Source organism: Paracoccidioides brasiliensis (genome assembly GCF_000150735.1).
Source record: "Paracoccidioides brasiliensis Pb18 unplaced genomic scaffold supercont2.11, whole genome shotgun sequence".
NCBI classification, from domain to species: Eukaryota; Fungi; Ascomycota; class Eurotiomycetes; order Onygenales; family Ajellomycetaceae; genus Paracoccidioides; species Paracoccidioides brasiliensis.
The window spans coordinates 536,931-564,523 of NW_011371368.1; the positions used below are offsets into that span (position 1 = coordinate 536,931).

Below are 27,593 nucleotides of genomic sequence, written 5' to 3' on the forward strand. Positions count from 1 at the left end.
TATTTAAGTCAATAAAATATCTATATGTATTTATTAAATATATTAAAAAAATTTAAAAAATTTAAATTAGAAATAAATATTTTAAAAACTTTAAAAAATTAATAAAAAAATTTTAATATACTTAGATAATTTAAAAAATATATAAAAATATTTAAAACTAGTCTATTTTGATATATTTTAAATTAAACTTTAAATATAAGTTATATTTTTAAAATTTAAAAATAAAATATAAAATTTTAATATTAAGTTATTTATAATTTTAAAGATTTTTATATTAATTAATAAGATTATTACTTAAAAGTTTAATATTAATATTTTTTTAATATTTTTAATAAATAAATAATATCAAAAAGACTTTAAAAATATAATATTATAAAGTAATTAAATAAATTTTAAATTTTAAAAAAAGTAAAAAATTAATTTAAAAAAATATTTAAATTTATATATCTTAAATATCTATCTATATAAATATATTAAAAATATAAAAGAAAATTTAATAGTAAAAATTAATATTAAAATTTAAAAAATAATATAAAAAATAACTTAAAAATTTATTTTTAATCTTATATTAAAAGAAAAATTAAAAAATTATATTTCAATAAATAAATAAAGCTTTAAAAAATAGTTAATATATAAAATATAAAATAAAATTAAAGTAAAAATCTTTATTAGTAAAGTAAAAAAAAAATTATAATATAATTAAAACTTAAATATTATTACTTAAATATTATTATTTAAAATTTATATAAAAAATTATAATTAATAAATATTAAATTTTTATATTATTTTACTCTTTATATTTTTATATTTTATTATTATTATTAAAAATTTTTATTTTAATATTTTTTATCTTTTTTTATATTTCAATTATATATTAATTTGTATTTATAAATTAAATCTATAAAATTAATAAATTATAGTTTAACTAGATAAATAATATAATTTTTTACTATATATACTTAAAATATATATATATATATATATATAAAGACGAATATTCTCATTAGAGCTTTATATTAAAATTGATATTTTAGTATATTTTATTGATAAAAAGAATTATCTATATTTTTATAAAAAATATTAATTAATTAATTAGGATTTTCTCAAGGGAAAAGTTATAAACTTATATATAATAGTATTGTTCAAGAACTTTACTAATGTAAAAAATTAAAAAAATATTCAAATATAACTTTGAAATGGGCATGTTATGAACTACACAGCTGAATTCATGCTGTAGAATCGTATGACCTCAAATCAATGAACTGGTGCATTTGTCTGAGAAAAACGTTCATCAGCGCTGCGGGTTAAGAAGGCTTAATCCTAGTCATCTCATTGCTCTGGAGATCTAGAACTGAAGAGTTCCTACAGTGGACATAGAGCTATTGAGAAGGTAAGGCCGTACTTACGGTTGATGATGATGATGATGACGATGATGATGATGATGAGAGAAGGTAGCCCGTTGGTGGAAACAATTAAACTTAGCCCATTTAACTTTTCAAAAAAGGAGAGTATTTTCTATAGAATTTTATAGTCAGAGGCTGACTAGAAAGTAGGAATCTCGAAAAGAAAATCTCTTTTGATCTCTGGACACGATCTTTGAGATGCTGGCTTTTGCATTTGAGAACATTGAGATACGAGTGCTTCTATCAGTATTGTATATTGATCAAGCCCTATGATTATCTGATAAGATGCATGCTTCATGTCATACTGCAGCAAGAGGGGTATAACTATAAAATTGCCCAGAACATACATTGTGTGCAACCGCAAAAATCAATACAGATGCACCCTCTTCCACACTCGATTGGGCTCTCTGATAGGGTCATCGATTACCACTATCGGGATCTCTAGGGCTCAGTTAGCCGGCCCTCAGGTTTCACATACAAAGTGTTCGTGATGAGAAATGAGCCCGAAATCTGTTCGGCACATCTCCATTGTAGAGCGTATATAAACATGCGTACATCGCCATCCTGATATCCAAAGCAGCTTGAGGTCGTAGGACTCTCTGAGATGTTCTTCCGCCTCGCCATATGAATCGGCAGCCTCGGGTTTGCTGAGGATTGGATAGATGGCGGGGTTGCCCACAGTAAAGCATCATTGACCTCTTGCATTCAAGAGGTTGGATATTGTTGTTGTGGTGCTACTGGACGGCATTAAACTTTTTTTGAATGATTAACCGGGTTAGTTTGGTTTTGGATTGCAGTGAAGGGATGCTCCAAAATTGTGGATGGCCGGTAATGAAAGAGGGGCAATTCTCACATTTCAACAGCGGTATTTCGCTCACAATTCCTTCCTACCGAGGTACCGAAGCTGAAGTGAACAATATTATTTTTCCATACACGAAATTCTGGAGTGTATCATTCGCGTAACATTCAGCCTGTAGGAATTTTTTATACGTATATATTCGAATAGGGCTGAATATCCATGGATAACAAAAATGGGTAAGTAACAACTGACCGATGAAATGAACGAAAACGAAAGGCCACCAAACATCGGAAAACACCCTCCTGTGCTGCAGCACTATGCACCACTACCAACAAATGATCATCTCAACGAAATGACCCCAATAATGACCTAGTAGAATAGTGGATATACGAAGAACTGAGTTGAATAGCTCCCACAATTCGTAGTTGGAATTAGTGAACGTCTAATTTTCGATGTGGACAAACGAGGGTTGAATCGATGGGTTCTTTAACGGATGGAAATAATACGGGGAGAGAAATAGAAGAGGGGACGGCGATGAGCATCCATTGTTCAATTCGTTATGCTGCACCCCCACTTCTTTTTCCCGTGACGCCCTATTGATAATTGCTCGGATAAAAGAAAGTCATCACTCTCCGAAATGATACATATCATTGTGTGTCGTATATGTATACAAGATCTCTTGCTGAGAGAACTGAGGATATGGCATCGTAGGGAATGAAAGGTCTGGAATCTGCGCATTGTTTTGAGAGGACATATGAGGTTCCGTGGAAGAGTGGTGATCTCCATGCGTTGGCATATCGATTTTTCCCTCGCCTTTATCATTGCTTTCAAAAGTGGGTCCGGATTTCGTATTTGTAGCATCATCGGGGGAAGACTCAAGACCGCAGCTCGGGTTCTTCAGTATCTGCTTTATCCGATCCGTGTCAAGATTGCACAGATTGAAAACTTTCTTGAGAACTTTGCGGACGTTCTTTGCGACTAGGAATGTCTGCTCTAACTCCAGGAGGGTTTTTACGCAAATGGCCAAGTAGGAGTATTCTTGGCTCACGTCGGTAGTCTTGTGCCGCTCCGTGATGTCAGAAATAAAGATAGTACTAGCCATTTCAATGATGTGCAGGCCTACTCCGCTTAGGGTAGTCGCGTTTCTATGATAGGCCCGGTAGTCTGTGAGGTATATGGTGATTTGGATGGCATGTGCTATACAGATGTTTCGAAACTTGTCCGCTCCCGGTAGCTTTTGGGAGTCATCTTTTCCAAAACCAGCAAGGGGGCGGTATAGGACGATGATAGCTGCACAATATTGCATGCTAAGATGCAAGAGGAGAGGAATGTCAGTTTCTTGTGCTCTGTTTCATTTTAAGGACAAAAGGATACCCATACTGCAGAATAGCAATTGAAGGAAGCCCATCACTCTTGTAATGTAGCTGAGGGTCCAAACGACGATACCAAGAAGTAAGTTGATCACTTAGAGTATTGATTTTTGCCGTCGTGGGTTCATATTTATTCCTAGAGCGAGATTAGCTTTCGATCATATAGTTTAATGTTTCAGATACAAGACGTACAAATACTCGACGATGAATCCGACCAGCTCCAACAGAGAGACCCAAGCACCAGCGATAAGATAGTGCAAGGGTAGTATAACATCCGAACTCGGTAGTCGAGCAATAGTCACACTTTCATCCAGTCTCAAATAGGGGGCGCGACCAAGATACAGGCTCCAAAGTCTACATGTGGAACGCAAAACAATCAGTAAATGTGTCTAGGGAGATTGAGATCGAGGGATAGGATGCATACCGATCGAAGGCATAACAACCCCAAAAAGTAATTTGGCGTACCTCCATTTCAAGTTGTGTAAAATTTTCCTTTGACATATCGCGGTGAAGGCCCATGTCAATTGCTAGGCGACAAGCAGCCGTGGTTAGTGACAAACCCTTCATGTCGTCGGCAAATGCACAGTATATAACGGATAGCAATAGCAATGATTGTATCGTCGTGATCCGAGGGGCTTGATTTCTTTCCTCCTCAAGTAACCTCGAGGCTTCAGCAAATAAACATTGCCGGTCGGCCATTGGAGGTGCTTGTCTGCTACCCGGCATCTTAATGGGTGGCAGAACCATGGCACGTATTTTAGGTCGAGAAGATATTCTTGCCGCGCATGCCATGATGCAGTAAAGAAGGGCTTTACTGTAAAAGTTTGTTTCCCCGGCTGCCATATCGCGTTCGAAGGCGGTCTGATGGAAGACCTGTAGCTCCGTATGTTGGTACTTCCAATATAAGTCTAGCAAATACTTTTGAGTGTCTGGATCAACCTCAAAACCACCGCTCTGAGACGATCCTGCAGTCCCCTCTTTCCAAGCCTCAACAGAAGACCAGACCTCATTCTTATCATCCTCCTTGAGAGTCAGGTGCAAGCTAGATGTTGGACCGGCATATCTCGGTGTGCCATCGAGTTGGTATCTACCATCACAGAGACAGGCAATAATATTGCCAGGGGGTGTCTTGGGGAGTGACGACGGATGGTAGCTAGGAAATTGATTGAGCTCGTACAGAGTTAATATCTCACGGGCCTGGACCTTCTTCTGGAATTCAATCTCACGAAGTTTCTGTTGAAGATCTTCAATCTGACTGTGTAGCTCTCGAATATAGCGCTTGGAAGATGGTCTGAAGGCTAAAATGTTATCATTTGTATAGAAAGCGTCTGCTGATGTGGGGTCGGACCTTTTTCGTTCATCAAACTCAGGTCCGGGGCATGGAATTCCTAGTCTTTTGCATTTGTCGCACCCGCCGTCTTCCGGTTGACACTATAAAGCAACGGTGTGTCAGCAACTCCCTTTTATATTGATCTTTATCAAACTCGGGAAAGGAGACTTCATATTCTAGCATGATTGTGTTCCAGACCTTGATCTTTTTCACTCGGCAATTCAGACAGGCCAGGGTGTAGCCCAAACCCGAGCGCTTCGCTGAGGACTGATTTGGCTGAGTTTCTTTCTCCATATGCGACGGAGGATAACCATGAGATTGAAGTCCAGGTAGAACTCTCGTTTGCGGTTGCAAAGAGGGTGGGAAGAGAGGTCGTGAAAAATGTTCTTGAAAGGATTGGTGTCGAAGGAGCAGCGGCGAGGCCAATGTCTGTGGTACGGCCTGCAGCTGTTGCAGCTGAGAGCCAGCTACTTGGTCTTCTTCCCATTTCAAGTTGTTGACATTGTTTTGAGGTAATGTGAGTGGGACAGAGTCGACATCTGGTACCATCTGCATGTATAATGGACAATGGAAGCTGGGGGGTTCCATCGCGATTGTCGAGAGATTGGCTAGCGAGGGTTTAGGTGGCGAGCAACTGGTTAGAATAAAGGTCGCCTCAAGGCCAAGTTAGCGACTTCGGGCGCTAAGGTCTGGGGAATATCATCCCATCAAATGCTCCACGCCTGACCTCGATATATGAACCGCAGCAACCATATTAACGAGCAAAAATGTCCAGGAAGTCAAAAATTGGGTCTGACGGTGCAGCAGTGGAACCACCAGAGGTCAGGACGAGAGTCAAAAAACCCAACCGCCAACCATCTGAAGAAACAGGTCTGTGTGTTCAGTGCATGGAAGATATAAGCCAATCCATGGCTGTGGCGCATCCCAAGCAGAACGCATGCTTATTAGTTCTTATTTTGAATTGGTAAATTTGGGAGGGTTTCCAGGGTCAGATCAAGCCCATAATATTAATAACTCGTAGTGTACGACAGCCTTGCATAATCTGGGTGCCTGGGTCCTCGATAATAAATTACTAGTTGTTTCTCTTAAAGCTGCCCATAACTGATTCCGAGGTCCGCGCCTTAAATTTTGGGTTGGAGGGGGAGCTCCAAGCTCCCGTTGAGTGGATGGGGGATCGACGGGTCAACTTGTCTTTCTCAAGAGGCTGTGACTTGATCGTCCTATCAACGGCAGCATCGATATGGAGTATTATTGCCAACGTAATTCGTCTTTGTCCTTGCAAACTTATCGGGAGCGTGCAAAACTTCCCTGTATTGCTCTTTCATTCGGACTGATCCGCATTCTCAGTCAAAATCCACGTTCCCTCACAAGAGTAAAGTAAACTCCTTTCCGCAGACAAATCAAGAGCGCGTCATCTGCTGCATTTGTCGGTCTCAACAATGATACAAAGTCGATTTTGTGTTGATGTTGCAATAGTCCCTATCTGAGACCCAGAGAGACAATACAACTTTAGAAACGCTCCTAGATGGTGCCTGGGTTAGGCGACAACAATCAAACAGCTGGGTGTAAGCAGCTAAGCCCAAGGTACTGTAGTTACGAAGCTGCAAGGGTCCTTGCGAAACATGCCCGACGTCCACCAGTAATTAGATGCACAAAACCGTATGATGCTTTCTCAGTGCCACCGAGATTACATAAAGCGCACACTACGCTTAACTAGTTAACTTGTTAACTAGTACAACGTATTTCACCACTTCCTGGGCCACTTTGTACCATTCACACTAATTTAGTATGAGAGACTACCTCTAAGACAAGCAAGACAGACACAAGGAGGTAATTCCCCATACTAAAATTGGTGTGGTGTTACGAAGTGGCCGAGTAAATGGTGAAATACATTGTGGAAAATCCCTTCAGAAGGGCGACCAATTAATTGGGTATAGCCTGGCCCTTCGGTCATGGCTCTTCGTTTCGATTCTGCATCTCGTAGGTCATGACACATTCGGTATATCAATGTCGTTGGATTTCCCAAAACTTGCACTGGTTCTCTCTGGTTAGAGGGTGAAGAAAGTTCAGGAGTGAATCTGGGCTGCTAGATGATTATCATAGTGCGATAAAACATGCTCTCGAATGTTTTCATGCATTGAACGATTACCTTAGCCCGGCAAGATATCCGGACAAAAAAGTCCAACGTTGAATCTATGAAACGGAACATTAGACGTTGCTGAGAACAGCACCCCTTTGCGAATCGGGAGATTAAACTCCCTGGTTATGGATTTATCGCATAGCCATGTTAGCTTTCGACTCCACAAGTATAAAAAAGTCGTAGATGACAAGGGTTTCCATATTTTGGGCAGATAGAGAAAATATGATTTCTAGATGGAACTGTGCTGATGCGCCTCTTCCCCTGGGATATGTTCATGATAAACTGAGTATATAGACGTGTAATAGTCTATCATTCGTGCAGTGGTCTTGAACAGTAAAACCAACCGCTCAAGCTAATAATATGATTCCAAATGGCACTCCGGTGCGGTTAACGAGATAAACCTGGGAGGAAGTTAGCCTATGCAGATACCAAATAATACTCCAGATTAACATCAAGATAGTTCCATCTGCTGTAAGTAGACATCGAAAAGGTGGTGATATTCAATACACTTAGGGGTTTAGGAATCTGGTCCATGACACACCTATATCCACTGACTGCGGAGGTGGGGGATCAATCGAAGAAGGGATATATATGTAGCTTTGAACCATCCATCTTGGAAAAAGATCAATGTTGAATTTTCTTGTTGGTCGTTTCTCCGACTTAATGGGCTCCATGATTTAGGTTCCGAATGGTCCGTTTCAACCCAACTTGCCTGACCACAACAAGCTTATTTTAACTTCAAACCACTTGGGGACATTTTGGCAATGCTGCCACTGGCAGCTCGGGGCGTGGTCTTCATTACTGTCGTGTATTAGACTCATGAGATTTCAAATGGTATGGTGAATGTAGTTGGTTACCCAAGTGGCCCGAATTGATACTATCAAACTTGGAAGCTGTCTTGAAATTGTGCTATACATAACGTTGCCTGCGGGTGCTCGACTTCAGCCTTGTTGCGCGACTGCTGCAGAGAAAGTAACACACCAGTTGCGTGTATAGAATGATAATATTATCGAATTTCTCCATTTTCCAAGCCCCAGCCAACAAAGTTGCTTCGTGACTGGGCGCCGGGGAATTAGGCTGCCTATGAATGAACTTTCTGCATGTTTGATCTCCTTGCTGCTGTCTTCTTGCGACAGGCAACTTCGGCCCCTACCTAGTACCCCTGGTGAATTCCACTCATTGCCTCTGCAATGCTTCTCCCTCCTTTTGACCCTCCGCAGCCTTATAAACAGTTCCCACCACTATACAGCCCAACCCCCAAATTCAAGCTTTGGATCTAGATGAAACTCAAAGCGTTCTTAGACCTTCCATTGGATAGGAAATTGATCACTATTAGTAACAATATTACTGCAGTTCTGCGTGTTGGGTGGGGTTTCTTATGTCACCATTCCCTTTCTGAAACCTTTTTCACTCTGGCGCGTTTTCTGGCAATATGTACCAACGTTTGGGAGATAACAAAGCTCGGGTGCTTAAACTTTCAGTGGGACTTTTTATAAAAAGGGGAGCAGAACTAGATCTTAAGTGGAGGGTCCACAGGGCAATCTTGATATTTCGTGAGGTGAATTTGAATTTTCAACTAATACAAGAGGCGGGAAGCGTCCAATCATCACTAGCAATTCTCTATCGAGATGCGAATAGAATTATAATTAATGCACGGTGATTGCTTCGCCCAACCAGACGTGGGGAATAGTAAATGTATGCTTTTAGGGACCACCTCTTTCCATTTTGCAGTTCAGGTTCGAATTAACTAATTTCCCTAGTTCCGTCGTTTCCTTCCAGACATGAACATCGTTTTTGAGGTCATTGAATGCATTTATGCAGAAATACCAATCACACCTGGAAACCAACATCGAATTAGTTCAAGATCCCATACCCATATCCATTCGCAAAGAACTGGGAGATAAGATACATACCACAGGCGGGGCGGGGACCAGCGTTGCCGGTCTTCTTGGATTCTTCGTTTCCACCCTTTCCAAGGTCATCAGTGCCAGCGTGGACGACGACAGTGCGCTGTTGAAAGCAAAAACAATTTCTGGTTAGTATCTATTCACCATTTCACCATTTTTTTTTTTTTTTTTTTTTTTTTTTTTAAAATCTACCCAGTATGGAAATCTGGTATAATGGCTTGACTTACTCCAAGCACACTGTGTTCGCCAATGAGCTTGATGAAGATATCCTCCATCATGCCAGAAGCGTTTCCCTGAGCGTCAGTGGTAATGTTTCCTAGGTCTCCAACATGGCGCTCAGTATCGGTGGGAGAACCGTGGGATTTGCCGAACGGGTTGACTATTGGTGTAGCCGAAATTAGCTTTTGGAAAAGTGGATTTATAGATTCATGTATCCGGTGGAGGGCAAAGGGAAGCAAATAGCACCTACAGTGAGGGCCGGCAGATGTGCAGCCATTGGTATTGTCGCCAAACTGATGGATGTGAAAGCCGCGAAGGGCATTTGGGTCGTTGCCAGAAAGGCTGTATGTGATGACGGTTGCGGAAGACTCCGAAGCCTGCTCGAAGACTACAGTGCCCTTGACATTGGAGTCACCACGGAGAACAGCGACTGTCAAGGAGAAGGCCCCGTTTAGGGGTTAATGTGTCAACTTTATTGTAGAGAGAGCCAAAGAAAGAGAAGGAAGAAAGAAAGAAAAAAGAAAGAAAGAAAAAAGGGAGAGCATGGCGTGAAACCACAGGAACGAGGGCATGGGTTCTGCTTGGGAAATATGCTCATCAGGGCGTGATCTAGATAACTGTTTCTAGTCTGGAACCAAAGGACCTTGGATGAAAAATGCAAGACTGTTCGATCAGATGATTGGGTTGGATTCTATGGATGGCAGAGTGCCAGGTCCAAGCAGTAGCCAGAGTGAATGGCGGAATGAATAGCCGAGCACAAAGAAATGGAAACAAGATAACCTACCGGCCTTGACCATTTTGGCAAAAATAGTAGATGGGTATTGGGAAATTGGAAAGGATATCGGTGGCTGTGAGAGAGGAGGAGACGATTGATGAGAAGATGGAGAGTTGACAAGAATTGGCCTCGGAGAAAATCACACCCGGCCACACCCAACAACGACTCGTCTAACTAAGCGGTTGGTTGTTGAGTTCACAACAAACCAGCGGAAGGTTTGAGGGGCAATGAATCGCTGACTCATCCCCGCCCTTCCCGAGATCCCGACGGACAGGGTGGAATGACGTAATCCACGTGCTATGCTTTGTCAGCGTCGAACGCTCCTTGGAATGACAACAACAAACCTCAAGACGTCCGCAGACTTCAACGCTCTACTCAACTTGCTGTCTGTCTGTGTCTGCTCTGTTGTTCTATACCTATTTGCAGAGCTATTCGAGATTGGAATAAAAGCACGGCAATGCTGATTCATGCCTGCATGCCGGAAACATCCATCTTGGATCTATTTGTAGATATTTTCAGCTACATCTCGGCCGGTCACACCTTGGCTTGGGCCAGTTCTGCTTCAATGCATGCTCGAGACTCTCTCTGTCAGCAGGCCCTTAAGGAACCTCTGTGCAGAAGTGGAACGAACACCCTTCTGAAATGGAGATAGTTACTGGTTGACAGCTGACTCATTAGATCTGATGGAACCCAGGCCCCAGCTTTGAAGTATGCATGATGCTTCTATGTGGGTTTTATCAATTTCGTCTCATGTGACCGTGAGTTCATAGGATGAAGAATCAATTGGGGCGCATACATCCCTTGTGGCGGGAACCAAACCCCCCGCCCTAGTGTTCATATCAACAAACCATTTTTAAATTTACATGCGGATAGATTTGATTTGATTTTTTGATTTTTTGATTTTTTTCTTCATTCAATTCTCCATATCTGGGATGACGAGAAAGCACCATGCACGTCAAATTCGTGTTTAATATCACCAATAACGTGGTCTGATCGTCCTTCGAAGGCCAGAATACGACCGCCGTGTTGCTAGGAACGTCTTGTTGTAACACACCTTCGTGCCACTGTGTCACAATGATCGCTTTGATGCAAAAGAGGAGGCCAAGAGCTGATGAGGACAACACATAATTGTTATTATTATCATGATTCTCATGCACCCTCCTGTGCACATTCCATCATTTATTGCCAGGATCAGGCAGAAACGATTTCTATGTTCATCGCGATGTGTTTTGCGCCCGATATGATGGGATTTCTCCAATTGACTGTTTCACGAAGTGGGCTCGAGGCTGACGTTGGGATACCGTAACATCCCTGCAGTTGGGGAACAATAGGGATTTTCCTTCCGATTTTTCTCAGCGGGGTTGTTGAATCATGCGATTGGCTGGCATCTCCTCCAACCTGGGGTCGATCTGAAGAGAATGACATTCCGCGAGATTGATGCGCTGATGGATAACTACCCGCCCAGGTGGAATTGCCTGCACACCAAACCAACAAAAATGCCTTAGTCCCCCCTTATTTTTAACTTTACGCTTATCCCAGTGCTGCTAGACTGATTCCTACCCCTCTTGTTTCTATTACATCGATTCCTTGGGAATCTTTCGCTTTTGTCAACATCTTCTACCTTTGTGCTTTCCGAAATGAGTGAGTTTGACTCTCCTCAGGTCTTAGACTGGGAGGACGACCTGCCAGACAATGTATGTTTTCGCCTCCCGGGCTTCACACTCCCCCTTAACTGGGAACCAACACCGTCGGGCACGCCCGTCTCAACCCCGCGTGCCAGCATTGATGGAAGACCGTCCGGGCTTCGTATCCTTCACATCCAAGGCATCCCGCGCGGGAGATTCCCCAGCGCACTGAGCTATCAGGATGCTCTTGATGATACCTTGAGGTAATGGCATTTCCCTGTTAAGGGGGGGGACAGTTGTTGACTTGGCAGATACCCAGCCTTAACGATTCGAGAGAATAAGATGGTCCATATTATGAATGAGATCACAGATAGACTCAACTGGAATGTAAAGGTTGGAGTTTTTCTATTCACTGACATTTCTCGGATGTTAATACACCCAAAAATCATTATCTGTGAGATATATTTTGTCATGATCTTGTCTTACAATACCTGTGCCACCTATCCGCCCCAACCTCTCCTAGCCATTAGTTGGATTACACAATGGACAAATCCTTATTTATTTTTATAATAGGTATCCGACGATGGCGTTGTGGATAAGTGGCATAATGAAATGATGTCAGGAGAATATGGCATTTCTGAAGCCATGGCGAAGTGGGTAATTAATGAACTTCGTTACAAAACAAGGATTTTCCATGAATATGGGCTTGTGGATGTATTCAATGGAGGAGTGGTAAAATCCGACACTGCTGTACCGACATCCGTCAACCAGTCGTTGAGAACGGGGGTTCGCAAACTTGAAGATGTGCCCGAGGATATCAAGGATTATCATCCTTCAACAGATAAAAAGGTCCTCGCTCTAGTTCACCCATCGCTTTTCCCCCTCGTGTATGGCCGGTCACGTATCTTAAAGGAGAAGATACTAAGACTTGACGATTGCATTCCCAGCAGCGGCCTAGGAGAAACACTTCCAGTTCCGCGCAGCAAATACACGGTGTTTGACGAAAAGCTGGATAACCATTCCGGATGGGCAGGTAAATTTTGGGAAGATAAGATATACAGTCAAAAGTTCCAATGGCTACCTTGTAATGTTACATTTCTTGACGAGAAGGGCTCTTATCTCTCCTTGGATCCTAAGGACCCATCCAGAGTTGCCGCAACATCTGTTGCTCCGCCTTGTCGGATAACAAGCTACATCAACAACCTCCACCCTAACAAACATCGAGATTTATACGGAACGATTGAGGAGGTGGTTTCCCGAGCAATACCGTTGTGGAATAGAACTTTATCGTCTCTGAGTGCCGAATACACTCGACGGATTAACTACGATATATGCATCAAGGAAAGCTCGCACAGATTCCCCGGTCAAGGTGGAGATGCATTCAAAATACCGGAACGATCAGTGACCAAATCGGGATACGTATTACCCGAACCTAGAAGGTTTGGCCCGACAATGACACCGTCACTGTCCCCCGGGTCGGTTGATCTAAAAAAGCAGTACGGCAACACCGGTTTTCAAGTGATAGTAAAACTTGAAAATATCCATCTTACCCCCGAGAAACCCAAATATGACGGCGTCTCCTGGCATGTTGAGGGTCAGCTTGTAAGTTCTATCTAAACAGAATCCCAGGTAGGGTATACAACATCTACCGGCATCAATTCCTCACACACTACAGAATGAACACATCTGCGCAACCGCCCTCTACTACTACGATAACCACAACATCACAAACAGCTACATCAGCTTCCGTCAACAATGCGATACGAACCCACACATAAAAGACACCCGCGGTGAGGACCCAAACACATTCCTCCCTGAAATCTTTGGCAAACAGACCTTCTCCTCCGCCACCCAAATCCCCGGTAGCGTCCAGTGCTCCGAAGGCCGCCTCCTAACCTTCCCCAACACGCTTCAGCACCGCGTGGAACCCTTCGAGCTGGTCGATAAGACACGACCAGGTCACTGTAAGATCCTCTCCCTTTTCCTTGTGGACCCGCACATCCGCATCATTTCGACGGCAAATATTCCCCCGCAGCGCCGCGATTGGTGGACAGAGCATCTCGAGTCGACGGGGGCGTTGAAGAAGTTACCGAAGGAATTGGTGCATATGGTTTTTGGCAGTGATATCAATTTTCCGTTTAGCATAGAGGAGGCTAAGCGGTTGAGAGTGGAATTGATGTCGGAGATGGCGGCCAGGGCTACAGAGCAGGATAGTCATTTTAGGTATAGGGAGTTTTCTGTTGTTAAGCGGTAGATCGGGCTTGTCGGGTTTAGGTACAGGAATTTTGCTCATGGTGCTTCAATTTTGCTGCAATTGCTCCAATTTTTTTTTTTTTTTTTTTTTTTTTTTTGGGGGGGGGGGGGGGTTTCCCCTCCCCTTTTTCCTTTTTTTCCCTTTTTCCGCTGGGTAGTCGAGGGTGTTTGAGCAGTGTTGTTTATCTTTCGGTTCCTTTGATTTACCTTCTTCGGGATACTAATTACTGCTTGTGCCATTTTACGCGTGCTCACTGCTTGCCAGGCCCGGAGACGTCAATGGTTGCAACAAGACAAAGCAGACGGGAAAATATGGACGACAGAGACGGGAGTTAGGATTATATACCTATTTGGTAGTTGGCAATTTGTTAGATAGCAGGCTTATGGAATACTTTGTTCTACTTCCTTGCAAGGTGCATCAACTATGCTACCTAAGGATGTTCAACATGATCGCATTCCTCTTACCTTTCTCTCATCCCTGCCCCGTTCCTGAGGAGGATGCGTGCACCCCAAAGACACGGAAGAACCACCTCCCACGCCGCCGCCTGCATCTCTCTCTAGTATTTCCCAGAGCCTTCTTTTACTTAGCTCTCTGTTCTCGGGTTCCTTCCCGCTTCGACTCCTCTGGGAAACAAGTATGTGTTTGAATTGTCCCTCGTTCTACTAATGTCTTCATAAAAATTCTCCGTGAGCTGGCGAGATAGTAGCTCAAACTAGAGATCGGTGAGGAGGTGGAAAGGATGGGCTAGAGAGAGGGGAGGAATGGCGAGAGAGAGAGAGGAATAGTTATAACGCCATGTACGTAAGTGGAAAAGGCATGCCCAGATAGCTATCTATCATGGTATAGGGACAGTAACTGCGGAGTTGAAAGGAGATAAGAGTCAAATTCTACTGGGTAGTTCTCCATATACAGGATAACTTCAGATGCAAACCTCAACGCGTACCAGGGTGGGTGGCTAGTTACCTGTGTAAATTTTGCAATGTAATAATGATAATAATATTAAAAATTCCGACCGTCAATTTTTATTTTGCCCCTGCGCAATAAAAAGGAATAAGCCATAATGAGTACCCAAAGTCCCAAAATTGCCGTTGGTGGAAATCGTTTTACGTTATTTCGGATACTAAGAATACTGCAAATTGAAAAGACGACACAGAAGCTACTGCACAATTTATAGCCAATGTGGGGTCTTGATGTCACTTGGGAAACAATTTCTCAGTTCTTTTCTTTTCCTTTGGCTATATATGGTATCATTGTCGCTCGTCAAGGATTAATTATGCGCCAATCTTCTCTTTAAGAATGTTTTTAAGCGTGACTGCATCAGCAGCGAATTTGGAGATGCCCTCCCGCAGCTTCTCGACGGCCATTTGATCTTCGTTGAAGTCGAAACGGAAGAGAGCTTCGTCATTGAGGTAGGAGCGCTTGGGAATATCAAGGGTAGCAGCCTTGGATGCGTCGAGTTTCTTGGGAATATGGGCGGTGGAGTTGTACAGTTCTTCGAGGAGGTTGGGCTAGCAGATGTCAGTCATTACGCATATTCTTGGGGGTAGATGTTTATCTGTAACGAGAAGGGGTTAAGATGACGTACCGAAATGGTCAGATAGTCGCATCCAGCCAATTCGGTGATTTCTCCAGTGTTTCGAAAAGAGGCACCCATGACAATAGTCTTGTATCCGTACTTCTTGTAGTAGTTGAAGATGCTCTGCACGCTTTTCACACCAGGGTCTTCCTCGGGGGTAAAATCTTTCTTCATGGCAGCTTTGTACCAGTCGAGGATTCGGCCAACGAAGGGGGAGATGAGGTAGGCACCAGCTTCAGCAGCAGCAATGGCCTGGACTAGAGAGAACATCAATGTCAAGTTACAGTTGACGCCATGCTGTGATTGGAGGATATGAGCTGCTTGGATGCCCTCCCATGTCGAGGCGACCTTGATCAGAATTCGCTCCTTGGGAATGCCAACGGATTTGTAAAGCTATTGTTGCATGTGTCAGTAAGGTGAACATTGAAACCAATTGAGGGATTGTTGACCACATAGACATATTATACCTCGATGATGTGAAGAGCCTTGTTGACGGAAGCTTTGGTATCAAAGGAAAAGCGCGCATCGACTTCAGTCGAGACTTTGCCGGGGATTATCTGCAAGATCTCCTTGCCAAACTCAACCAGAAGCCGATCGAGACTGGCATCAACTTTTTCTTCAGGAGTCTTGCCCTATATTTATTTGCCATCCATCCCTGTCAGCTCTTCCAGCTCTGAACATTTCGACACATCACCCTACGTGGGATTCTCGCCACGTACTTGAATCTTCCCATACTCAATTGCAGAATCAATCAACTTGGCGTACTCTGGTTTCTTCGAAGCGGCAAGGATCAGTGAAGGATTGGTAGTCGCATCCTGAGGCTTGTACTTGTCGATAGCTGTTTCAAGACGTCAGAGCAAAAACCCATAGCTCCTGGAAAGCGGCGGATATTGTCAAAAACCAAAAAAGCAGGGTGGTGACACATACTTGCAAAGTCACCTAGATTACGGGAAATTCTATATCAGCTATTATTCCATGGCTTCAGCTGAATTTAACCGAGAAGATTAGAGATTGAGATGACGGCATACCAGAATCGCAGACGACGGTCTGTACAGCAGTGCATAGAGGACAAAGTCAGTTTCCACATAGTCTCTTCAATCGTCTGTCCAGAACTAGTGAGAAGAAACAGAGTGGCGATAAGCAACTCACCGTGCCAGTGGCCTTTAATTGATCGAGGGCGGAAGGCATGGTTGATGAGGAGTATGTGTATGTATGATTGTTAGTGGAGAGAGATGGATGAAAGTTGAGGATAAATATATCAAGAGAGAGATGGAGATGTGTGTAGACCGGTCTTCTAATAAACCGGTTAAAAGAATCCAGGCAGATTATTTTATCCGACAGTTGTAGGTGTAATCTAGAAAAAGAGAAACGAAGGTCTCCAGTATGTGGCGGTTTCTGCGATCGTTGCAATGGTGGGGCAACGGGGACCGAGTGCCTGTGACTTATAGTTGCTACAGGAATTGGCTGGAATACACTTGTACCCGATACACTCCATCCACCCAGTTTCATCCGGTCGACACACTTCCGGCACGTGAACCTATTTTCCACCGTGTATATAATAGTCGCTCTCGAAGTTAGCAACCTTTGCAATCAATCAAGCTTGCCATTCTGTCAACTGTCAATTCCTGGTTTAGGGCAAAATGACAAAGATTGAGGTCAGGATTGAGAGACATCTTTTCACATCTTTTCAAACACTCAGGGTCTAGTAGTTACAGAGAATATACGAACTAACCCATGTATGCCGTCCTGAGTCTAACCACAATGACTTAAGATAATACGGATCCTTTGGAATTTTTTGTTTTCTAGATATCTTCACCACCATAGTCTGTGGAACGGCTGTGAGGAAAAGGGTCGAGAGGAAAAGAGACGAATAAAAGCACCAGGCAGAGCAACCTTGCACAATGACAAATCATCGCCTTTGCCATTTGGCTATTCTGTTGGCTGCTGCTGAGGTTGTGCTGAATCAATTGGAACATTGCAAGTGGGTGTGTGTGTTAAGTTTGCCTTTATTTTTATACCTGATTGTTGTTGTCCAGTGCATCACATTATATCCTAGTCCAGGAATGCTTTCCAAAACTAGCTTCTTTCTCACCCCCGATTTATTACATCATTGCACTGGAAAATGGATACCCGTTCCAAACGTAGATCCGGCGTGTGAAAAAGAAAACGAGCGAGGGTGGGAGTGGATTGAATGGCAAAACATACATACCCCTCCATTTGAGAAGAGCAATGACCCATGGTAGGTATCAGGAAGAAGTGGGAACGTTGATATTTTGGAGTAAATCACCACAAGCAAACGAGGAGAAAAGTGTGGAGAGAAAAAAGTAGGGGGAAAAGACAAAAAACAAAAAATAATATATACATTCCCATAGAGACTGTAAATATCATAACTTTCTGTCTACTAATAAACTATCCACGAGGAAAACGGGTTGAGAAAAGAGAAGAAACACCAAAAATGAGGGGACAGACATACATAACACTGCATAGCGTGCCTCATAAAAGCATCACATTTTTCCGTCGAAAAGTCAAGTGTGCCCCCCCATCAAATCATAAGCATGTCCCATCCATGTGGCAATAGAGGTCAATCTTGTAGATAGGATGGATATATACGACATCATATATATATCTATCAATGGCGCTGGACGCAATCCCATTCATACTGTTTTAAGATGACCATCAACTTGCTGCGCCATGCGCCAGGAAAATTCCGTAGAAATGAGATTGAAAATTAAACTTACCACCCGCCCTAGCTCATCTCCGGTGTAAACGCTCTGTGCCAGCGGCAAAATACAACTGATACCCGCAGAAACGTTGCTGGCCCAGTCTCCCCGCGTGTTGTCTACATGGTGTAGCTGACGGATTAGATCGAGTTCGAATCGGCCGTTCCGAATCGTTTTACTCCAGATCTAATAGAAGTCATGAGTAATGTGGAGGGGAAAAACAGATGACGGAGATGTGAAATGTAGGCACAACTCAAAGCTCCAACTGCAATAAAAACTTACATTTACGAGTCCGCGCTTGTGTCCTGTGAATAATAGCTCTCGTTCCAGCCATTCATTGCTAACACCCTCGTAAAAAGCGCACGATAGTATGCTGTCATCAGTATGTTCGCATACAGCTTGGTCAACCAGCAATGCCCCGTTTAGAGTGTATAGACTAATGCGATTCCCACGACAGACGAGGATATTCCCGGTTGCATCGTTGATACGGGCACACTATTTCATCGGTTGGTCAGATAAACCCACTGACATATGGAGATTTGAATGGAATTAGACAAACTTACATCCACAGGTTCTCCGTCGGGTAACGACCGCACAAATTCCAAACGATTCAGATCCCAGAGCATTATCTTTCCATCCTTTGACGCTGACAATACAGTGCTAAAGGACCTGGAGACTGCAAGAGTAGTAACCAGCGATCTGTGACCAAATAAGGTAGCCTTCGGATGGAGATCTGCGGTTTTGGATGTCGATGTGAATGACCAGACTGAGACTGTGCAATCGGTCCCGGAGGTGATTAGCGTTTGAGAATCAGCAAACAAGGCTCCAGACAATTGTCCGATATGGAGGTGCTCAAAATGGCCAATCAACTTGTGAGTGATGAGAACAAAAATATTAGCTGAGAGTTTTTCAAGAGGAAAATAGGATTTCAAAAGAAATATACATACCTTCCCGGTGTCGGCTGCATAAAACCTAACGCTACCATCGGCAAATCCCCACTCGATATACTTGTCATAATTGGGAGGAATATTAAGCCTGAAGGCAGCTGAACAGAGCAGACGATCTTGCTTACTTGAGAAGAGCAGCGATGCTACACGCTCCTGGCTGTCTCGAAGGATGTTAGCCCCGTTAGCAGCATCTTAATCGCTTCATTGGCTTACCGAGCAATGTGAAGGGCAAGCGCGTTAGCGACGGTGCCGCCGTATCTAATCGCTTTTGCTTGTGGGACACCTCCTCCCTTTGTTGGTGCGGTTTCTGGAAGGCCTGGTGAGGCGTTTGTCCGAAATTATGGATGATACCTATGGTTGCAAGCCTTTCAACAGGATCATCAATGTTGTCCAAATCTTTAGCTCCCTGGTAAGACAAATGGTGAAAAACATTTACGGCCTCAACGGCGGCTTCGCCTTTTTGTTTATAACCGAAAACCAAATCAATCCATTGGTGAAGATTCTTCGTCACGTATGGGCTTTCAAGCGCCTCCCGATGTTTAGCAATGAATATTCTTGGGTCTCCCTTAGCCCATGGAGGTAATTCGACATTATCTATTGATTGAGACTTGTTTTGTCTTAATCCGAAATTATACTTGTTGGAGTTTACCAAGAATTCAGGGAGATAGAAGAATTCAGGGATCAGCTCCCTGACATCAGTCATGGTGACACTAGATGCCGATTCCCATGCCTTGGATATGGAATAAAATAGCCTATCAGCATGGTCAAATGTCCCCCCTTGCAAGAGGAGGTAAGATTGTACGAATGGCTGAAGACGTATGAGGTATGAGGTTACGATCATAGCGGAGGAATAATGCGTCCCATAATGAAATGGTGGCGCGTTATGATCACCCATTTCAGCGAATGATTGGTATCGGCTCCTATATTCCGCCTCTCGTTCTGGGGTCTGGCACCCCATCGGTTTAGACAGATCACGGAACGTCTTTGGATTTGTCAGATCAAGTTCGTCACTTGTATAGTCAGCAAGCACCCAAGGGAACACGGGATACTGTGTTAGATCATTGAACGTCCGTCCGGCCATGGTATTAACGAACATCAAGTAATGGAAATTGGACATTTTACCCTTGATCCATTTTCGCGTAGCTGGATTGGTAGGATTCTGGTTAAACACGTTGGCAATCTTCGATCTGAGAAACTGAGGATAATCTTCCTGATTGCGCAAGGCCTCAAACCTCCACATTTCTTCATTTTGTGATGCATTTCCGGGTCCACTTATTTGGGGCGCACGAGATGAAAGGTGGTGATATAACTCATCCCGAAGTGTAGGGGACACTAACGTTAGCAGGTAGCTTCGACCGTCTGCAAAGAAAATCTCCAGTGCAACGTCCCGGAATAAAAACCGCCGTTTCGACACACTTATGACCTCTGACCACTTCCAACTCCTTGTTTCATGTTCCCCATTATTTACCCGGCGGTCATCAGATTCGTGTCCGGAAATCATGCGAACGTACGGATCCCGCTCTTCAGGAGGCGCTTGCCAAACGCTAACAACCTCTCCGTCGGCCCGCTGGAAGAAATTGTCCAAGATATACACAGAGTCTTTCCCGAGAATTAGAAGCCCCTCGCACGCCTCCAGCCCGACAATCCTAGAGATATTACAAACGTGCTGAACTTGGTCTCCGCGGTGGAGACTTCTCATTACCTTCCTATTCTTATCTTCATACTCGTCTTGCCAATCCATAGGATCCTCGATCATTTCGAAGCTGCCTTCAAGGCCAAATCTATCATCGGGGTCGTTCGCCTGAGGTTCAACTTGAGGTTCAGTCTCAACAGGATCAGCTACCATAGAGGTAAGGGAGGTGTTGAGCATGTCATTTTCAACAACCCGGCCTCGCGTGTTGTCAACTCGAATGCTAGGCGGCTCTTGAGATGTTCTGCGTTTCGGTTGGTAATTCTGACCACCAACAGTGTCATCTGGAGTAATTCGTAGTCTCATTCTATTCCTGCCTTCGGTCTGGTCAAGACGCCACTTGGTTTCCTTCATTCCAATCAGAATTCCGTTATCTCGCCTCAAATCACGATACATTTTTGCAAACGCAGAAGATAAGAATGTGAAGCTGTCTTGTTGATCTTGGAATGATCGCTGAAGCTTGAGGTGCTCAGAGGAAAAGATGTTAGATGTCCAATGATCAAAAGTAGTATCATGTTTCCGGATAACTTCTTCCTGGGCCAGATCAGCTTGATTCCACTGTTTCAGCTTATCTCTCCTCTTTGAAAGTCGCGACCACGCACGTTCCTCGGTTTTGCTGTTTTCGTCCCGAACAAAAGTTTCCCAATTTTTAGCCATAGCTCCAAAGAAAAACGAATCAAGATCTTCACGCTGGTCATCAACCCAACGCAGGAAGCTGATGTCATCTAAACCAACGAGCTTTTGGAACCCGGAAGACAACCGTTTACGGAGGGAGGAACTTGCATAATTCAGGAGAACAGACATCTCTGAAGGTTTCTGAACCAAGAAAGTTCGCCACAAGTTCGCGGCGGCCAGTCGAATGTCTTCGTTATCGGTGACCAATTTGGCGTAGAGCTGGTAGCATATTAATGGAAAACATTCTGCTTGGGGTTCCTCGGCTGGCAGAACGATTGTTTGCCAATAGGCGAGCATTTTGAGAAAGGAGAGCGTGTCTGAGTTGTCTGCCACAGAGAATCGAAGCAACACCGTACGCGACACGGCTGATCGGATAGAAGAGATTGCTTGGCTACAGAGCCGAATACTTTTCATACAAGCGACCTCGGGAAGCTGTAGATACTCGAGAATCGGCCCCGATAAGTCAATGATGGAAATTGCACCCTCCATAAACCAGCCCTCATAAAGAGTTTCCACGAGGTGTGTTAGAAGTTTAGAGAGATTGGTTAGAACGCGGGGTTCCCATAGTAGTTTGCGATTCAGTAGAATTGTATTTTTCAATTGAGACAGGACATTCCGAAGAACCCATGACTCGAAATATGTTTGATGTTCAACAAATCCGGGAGGAATAGTCGAGTGGAGCGCTAACTCAGTAAAGTCCTTCCTGGTGAGTATTTGGTCAATGAAAACAGCCGCAACCAGTTCTAGGACTCCTTCCACAATAGAATGAGTGGGCGGATGATTTATGTTTTCAGAATTAGCTGCAACAGCATGGCTAAGTCGCGCTAAGGATGGGGCGTGCTGAGATTTATCAGACGAGACAAGGATAAAGGAGGACCCCCGTTTAAGGCCATTACCACCCTCTTGCGACTCCGAATGTTCTACAGTCGTGGTGCGTAGAACGGGACGTGCATGTAACAGAGGGCGGATAACCATCTCGTTCGCACCAAATGTGAGGCCAGAAGATCGCGAAGTTAGCTCTACATCAGCACTAACCGTATCTGAGCCAACGACAACGGGGAATAGAAGGAAAAGTAGCTCTTGCACATAAGTAGAAGACACGGTAAAGTCACGAAAGTGTTTAGATTTGACATGAACATCGGCAAGAAAGCCAATGACCGTGTTTAGTAGTTCAATATTTGGCTTGGAAGACGCGTTTATCGTGGTCGCATCTAGAAGGAAGTTTAGTTAGATGGGAAAAGTTTATCGCAACATGCGATCTGCGACAAAAAAGAGACTAGGAAAGAGGAGCTCAAGAAACTAACCCGGTGGTGATGTGCTTGACATCGAGCGCCTATCTACACGATTTCGAGTGGGGAGCTCAATCACACCTTCGGTTTCAGGAGATTCACTCTCCTTAGCAACCGTCACCTTGAGACCGGTTTCGAGCATTCCCATAATCACAGGAAGAATCTCCGGATATATAACCCTTAACTCCTCAGTCTCCCCAGTGGAGTTAAACAAATCCAGAAATCCGAAGTGGTCAAACGGCCGGTCGAGGTCCAATTGGCCAACATCTTTTCCGAACAATATAGCAAAGCAAATAGGCCACAACGCAGGAATATACCACCAGCGCTTCAGGCGACGACGCATGATGACGAATCCACCCGATTTGTCGGCAAATTTCCTTGTATAACTACTTCCATGTGTGACCAGTAACCTAGCCAGAATAGTGAGGGCCAGCACCACGACTTCAGGGTTATCTTCTAAGATTAGGTAGAGCAACCACTGCAGAAAGACGTCAGTAAAACAAACAAAAGAATAACAACTATGAGAAAAATCCAAATGCAAAAGCTAACCTTGTTCGTCACCGTTCTGGCAAATTTTGCAATGTTTGCAGTTCCACTCTCTTTACAGATAATGTTGGCGTAAGCTTTTAAGACTTCAATTCCTATTTCAGATTCGGAGAGGTATGTTCTGTCTGGATGGTGGAAGAGGGCAAACCCGGGCCGCTTAGTGCGGGGATCGAAGCGCATGCTTTTCCTCTTCTGCAAGCTCGTCGACGGTTTCGCAGCATGGATAGAATAGGTGATGAACAGCGCCAGGGATCTGAGAATTTCCGCCGACATGCAGGATTTTACGAGGCAGCTAAATGCTGGAATAAATAGTTTCATGGATTCCGAGGTGAAACTCTCTCCTTTCAGGGCATCTAGCAGTTTCTTGACGACACCTGGAAATAATGTTAGTTTCAATCGAGATAGGTTTCGAGTAGTGACAGGGCTCATACGCATTCGAGATAGTCGCTTAGTATTAAATCGGTGGTTGTGGCACTCAGCAGAGAACGTGATGAATTGGGAATAGTATATCTCGAGCAGAGGTAGATTCCCATACCTCCAGACGTCTAAATCAACAAGAAGGACCCGATAGGCTAAGGGGTTAGTAATAATCGATATCTTGGGATTCTGAAAGTCATAGCCAACAAATTTCAGAATTAATAGGAGAATTTCCATTGCTAATCCATTGTGCTGCTCGGGGGTTGAAAAAGCAGCGGTCGGCTTTGAAAGAGCATTCTGAATGTGATTGGAAAGGCCAAGCTTTTCACGAAGTAAAACGGCAAGTATGCTGTAGCCATTCTCCCTCTCCATTGCCTCACTATTTCTCCAATTGTCTTGAACCGCTTCGAACAGAGTTTCCACGGCAGTGCAAGTGCTCTCTGGAGTGGTAGCTGCTTCGATCAGACTGAGATGTGGCGCAGCGCATCCACCAATCTGCCAGCTCGCATCGTCTAAGGCTTGAGGAACGGCTACAACCGGATCGCCGGTCAAAATGGCAACCCCATGGGCTTGGGTTAGGGCATCGTTAATCGCAGGAACAGCCCCATTGATTGCGACAGCATTTCCACCTGCTTTAGTGAGATGGTTTAAATTTCTGGCAGCTTGCTTTGATAAGGACTTTATAAGCTGAGATTCATCAACGTTATTGCTATCATCATCATCGAGAACGGTCATGGGTGATATGTTTAGTAAAACAGAATTTTCCGGAATCAGGGTACTTGCTTTCCGCCGGATAACAGTGACGATATCCGAGTTCTCCTCCTTTCCAGGATGGAGATTCTCATTGCGTAGATTCAATTGAGCAGATGCTTTGTAAGTTTGGAACGATCCCAAGCAGTCCTGGAAATTGCCATGGTATCGTGGTCCCAAATGGCAGAAAACAGCTATGATGTCGTCGGAAAATGCCTCATCAAATAGAATGGCAGATGCCAAGGACCACCGTGACGTTGATACCCCTTTCCCAAGCCGAGCCGCCAAGTCCTCCGGGGTACCTAGAAATGCCTGGACACGAGGCATCCTGTGCGCCGCAGACTTAGGCGGACTTGATGGGTACTCAGGTTTTAACTGTTCTACAAACTCTCCATTGACAAAGAGTGATGCCCGGGATGAGGAGGTAGGTCGAGGTCTTTTGTGAACAATACATATGTGGTACCATTGACCAGGAGAAAACACCACAGATTTGAAGCGAACACTTGGACGAGCACCCTTCATCGAAGTTTGGAGGATAAAGTTATGGGTATCCTTTTCAAGATACGCGAGAACAAAACAAGATTGACTAGCATCAAACGCTCCAAATATAGTTGTATGCGCATTTGGGTCAAAGTTGTCAAATCGTGCCCACAGGGCAAGAGAATATCCCGAGGAGTGGGTGGGTGGAAACGTCCTTCCTAGCGTTGGCAACTCAACGGATGAATAGCCATGCCTCGATAGATCAAAATGAATGCACGCAGGGTTCTTGGATGATTTAACGGCAGCGAGCAGAAATTTAGAGACATCAGGGGAGCCATGAGCCGCGCGATAAAGGTGCGCAGCATCTTCTAAATCATTGACACCTTCAGAACATAAGATGCCAGCGAGTTCACAATACAGATCCCTTCCTTGCCCAACTCTTTTTGAATTTGTAATGATTGGGAGTAAGGAGGTAAGTATTCCCGTGGAATGAAGTGCTAGTAAGTTGCGCCGGGATTGCGAGGCTAAATGTATCAGGCATGCTGGAATGGCCAATCGTTGTATGGAGAATCCTGGAAGATATGAAGACTGGGCCAACCACAGATGCAAAAGAGGACCCACGAATTCGCCATTTTCAACTGTTTCTGCTGTTCCTAGAGTTTTGCTAACGGCTTCCTGCACTGCGGAAGAGTTGGAAGAATAATTGTTTTGTCCAACTTTTTTCCTTATCACACTGAAGAAATCAGCGAACACTTCTTGCCCCAGAGCCGCAGCTAGAAGCCCGCCATAGAATTGCTCGACATCGGTAGCATCGGCAACGACTCCTTCAGTGTCGAGTTCCAGCTTCTTAGATAATGGCGACAAGCTGCTCTCTAGGAGCACAACACCCCCACCGTCGATCTTTTTGGCGAAATATCTCTTGTTGCCCGGATGGTCTTTCAAGCTTTCAGCCAGCACGCCATGTATGTCTTTGACGAGAACCAAAAGACTCTTTCGATCCTCCTTCAACAAAGTAGAGGGGTCATATATATCTCCAATCAACCGTAGAAACCGGAGTAAGGTCTGGAATCCCGACAGCTGGTGAAAAGTGTCCTTTGCGATCCGTGTGTTCTCATCGTCGATGAAGGTGTGACGCAACCGTAGGAGCCCCTCAGTGGCACCCAGAGCATCATGAACAGATGGATGTTGCTTGTTACATATATCGATCAGGGAGTCAATGACAGGCTTCAGATCGTTCACCAAGCGTTGTGAGGTTAATGATGGCGGGGACGAGGGACGCCGTGAGCGGGAAGGGGCGCTATTCATAGTTCCTCCGCGGAACTTTGACGCTGCATATTTCAGATTATTAAGAGATTAGACAAGGACAGTTACAGACTTGGGCCATTAAGAGTGTATAGTATCTACCAGAGACAAAGAGAGTTCAAGTCATATGTGGGTATTTAGTAAGTAGGGGTCAAGCCGATCCCCCTCCACTGTGAGACGACTCGATTGCCAACGTGTTTCAACCATTAGAGATTCAATTCCAATGGGGCATTAGGTAATAATAATCAAAGATGGAGTTGTCTGGCTCATGAAAAACAGAAGGCTACCTCTTGGTGCGCAATTACGGGGTTAGAGAAATCAGTCAGCATGCAATTAGTAGATCTCAGCCCTGCCCGCTTGGTTGGAGATATCTCGCGTGAGATGAGATGAACCACTTACAATCAAATATTTCCCTTTACAGCATCTGGCTTTTGAGCGAAACAACGCGTGACAAAGCCCTAAGTACCTCACTAGCCACAAAATGATCACGTGATCAAGGGGATCCAAAGCGGACCTTATGATGTTGGGACGTCTCAAGTTGGTTGAATTGGTAGCTATTTCGGGTATGCTATATACTACTGTGCGGTGCATGTAATAGGAAGCCTAGGCTCCAACATATGAATGTAGGAAGTGTGTTGACTCAATATGTAATGTCTTGTGTGGACCAGATACTATTCTACGTAAGTCATTGATCCCATGCCAGAGCCGGGCCGGATCGGGGGAGGTTGCCTTGGCGTTTGAGCCCAGGGAGAAACGACCAAGAAAGAAAGAAAAAAAAGAATAAAATTAAAAAACACACTTGGAAACTTTAATTACCTGCCTGATTGTTCAGGCGGAAGAGTAACTATTTTGGTTGACTTCCGCTAAATATATAGGGGGGGGCCGCTAAGACTACTTGAGGGCCGATTACTCGTTGAAGTGCTAGTGTTTCGTAATATTACATGCGGATACAGCGACGGGTGTCTTCCACGCCTTGTACCTCTGCGGCTGGCCCATGACAGAAAGGAACACGCACGGGATGACGCAGGCTCTGACAGGCGTACTGTTCGTGTACCGCCTGGTAACCAGGCAGCTTCCGTGTGACCCAGGCATTTCCGGCCCCCTGGAAGCCCGCGCAATGCCCATACAGCGCCGCAAGAGTGGGTCAGGTGCAGCTGACTAACCTGGCTTTCCCCATAATAGTTAATGGTTGCATCATCCACCTAACTCAACCACCAGCTCAACCAGACGTCTCACTCTCTTCCCTCTCATCAACCGCCAGCCAGCCAGCCTATCGTCAACCTCCTGTTTCCCCCATCTCGCACTTCCTTTCCTTCAGAACCTCTCCTCATCTCTGTGGCCGCTGTATTACCTCGTATACTCAAATCTTTTTCACTAGC

The 27,593-nt window shown here is 44.2% G+C and overlaps 5 protein-coding genes across 5 annotated transcripts; 1 reads left to right on the forward strand and 4 right to left on the reverse strand.

The window, feature by feature from the left end:
* Positions 1 to 2,827: 2,827 nt before the first annotated feature.
* PADG_07417 (uncharacterized protein) lies at positions 2,828 to 5,490 on the reverse strand (the record flags this gene model as incomplete). The annotated part of the gene is made up of 6 exons (XM_010764424.1): positions 2,828 to 3,509; positions 3,583 to 3,708; positions 3,765 to 3,926; positions 3,997 to 4,863; positions 4,921 to 5,003; positions 5,101 to 5,490. 6 exons carry the CDS (start codon positions 5,488 to 5,490, stop codon positions 2,828 to 2,830), a joined length of 2,310 nt encoding a protein of 769 aa, XP_010762726.1.
* A 3,406-nt stretch (positions 5,491 to 8,896) lies between these two features.
* PADG_07418 (superoxide dismutase [Cu-Zn]) lies at positions 8,897 to 9,965 on the reverse strand (the record flags this gene model as incomplete). The annotated part of the gene is made up of 4 exons (XM_010764425.1): positions 8,897 to 9,052; positions 9,177 to 9,328; positions 9,419 to 9,598; positions 9,953 to 9,965. 4 exons carry the CDS (start codon positions 9,963 to 9,965, stop codon positions 8,897 to 8,899), a joined length of 501 nt encoding a protein of 166 aa, XP_010762727.1.
* A 1,615-nt stretch (positions 9,966 to 11,580) lies between these two features.
* On the forward strand, positions 11,581 to 13,822 carry PADG_07419 (uncharacterized protein; the record flags this gene model as incomplete). Its single annotated transcript, XM_010764426.1, has 4 exons — positions 11,581 to 11,831; positions 11,880 to 11,961; positions 12,142 to 13,170; positions 13,244 to 13,822. The coding sequence occupies 4 exons, from the start codon at positions 11,581 to 11,583 to the stop codon at positions 13,820 to 13,822; spliced, it is 1,941 nt and encodes a 646-aa protein (XP_010762728.1).
* Positions 13,823 to 15,093: 1,271 nt separating this feature from the next.
* PADG_07420 (transaldolase) lies at positions 15,094 to 16,586 on the reverse strand (the record flags this gene model as incomplete). The annotated part of the gene is made up of 7 exons (XM_010764427.1): positions 15,094 to 15,330; positions 15,408 to 15,791; positions 15,866 to 16,030; positions 16,118 to 16,236; positions 16,326 to 16,337; positions 16,427 to 16,445; positions 16,548 to 16,586. 7 exons carry the CDS (start codon positions 16,584 to 16,586, stop codon positions 15,094 to 15,096), a joined length of 975 nt encoding a protein of 324 aa, XP_010762729.1.
* A 1,466-nt stretch (positions 16,587 to 18,052) lies between these two features.
* Positions 18,053 to 26,217, reverse strand: PADG_07421 (uncharacterized protein; the record flags this gene model as incomplete). Its single annotated transcript, XM_010764428.1, has 8 exons — positions 18,053 to 18,304; positions 18,401 to 18,613; positions 18,682 to 18,987; positions 19,066 to 19,226; positions 19,279 to 22,641; positions 22,735 to 23,197; positions 23,269 to 23,639; positions 23,697 to 26,217. 8 exons carry the CDS (start codon positions 26,215 to 26,217, stop codon positions 18,053 to 18,055), a joined length of 7,650 nt encoding a protein of 2,549 aa, XP_010762730.1.
* Positions 26,218 to 27,593: the final 1,376 nt, after the last annotated feature.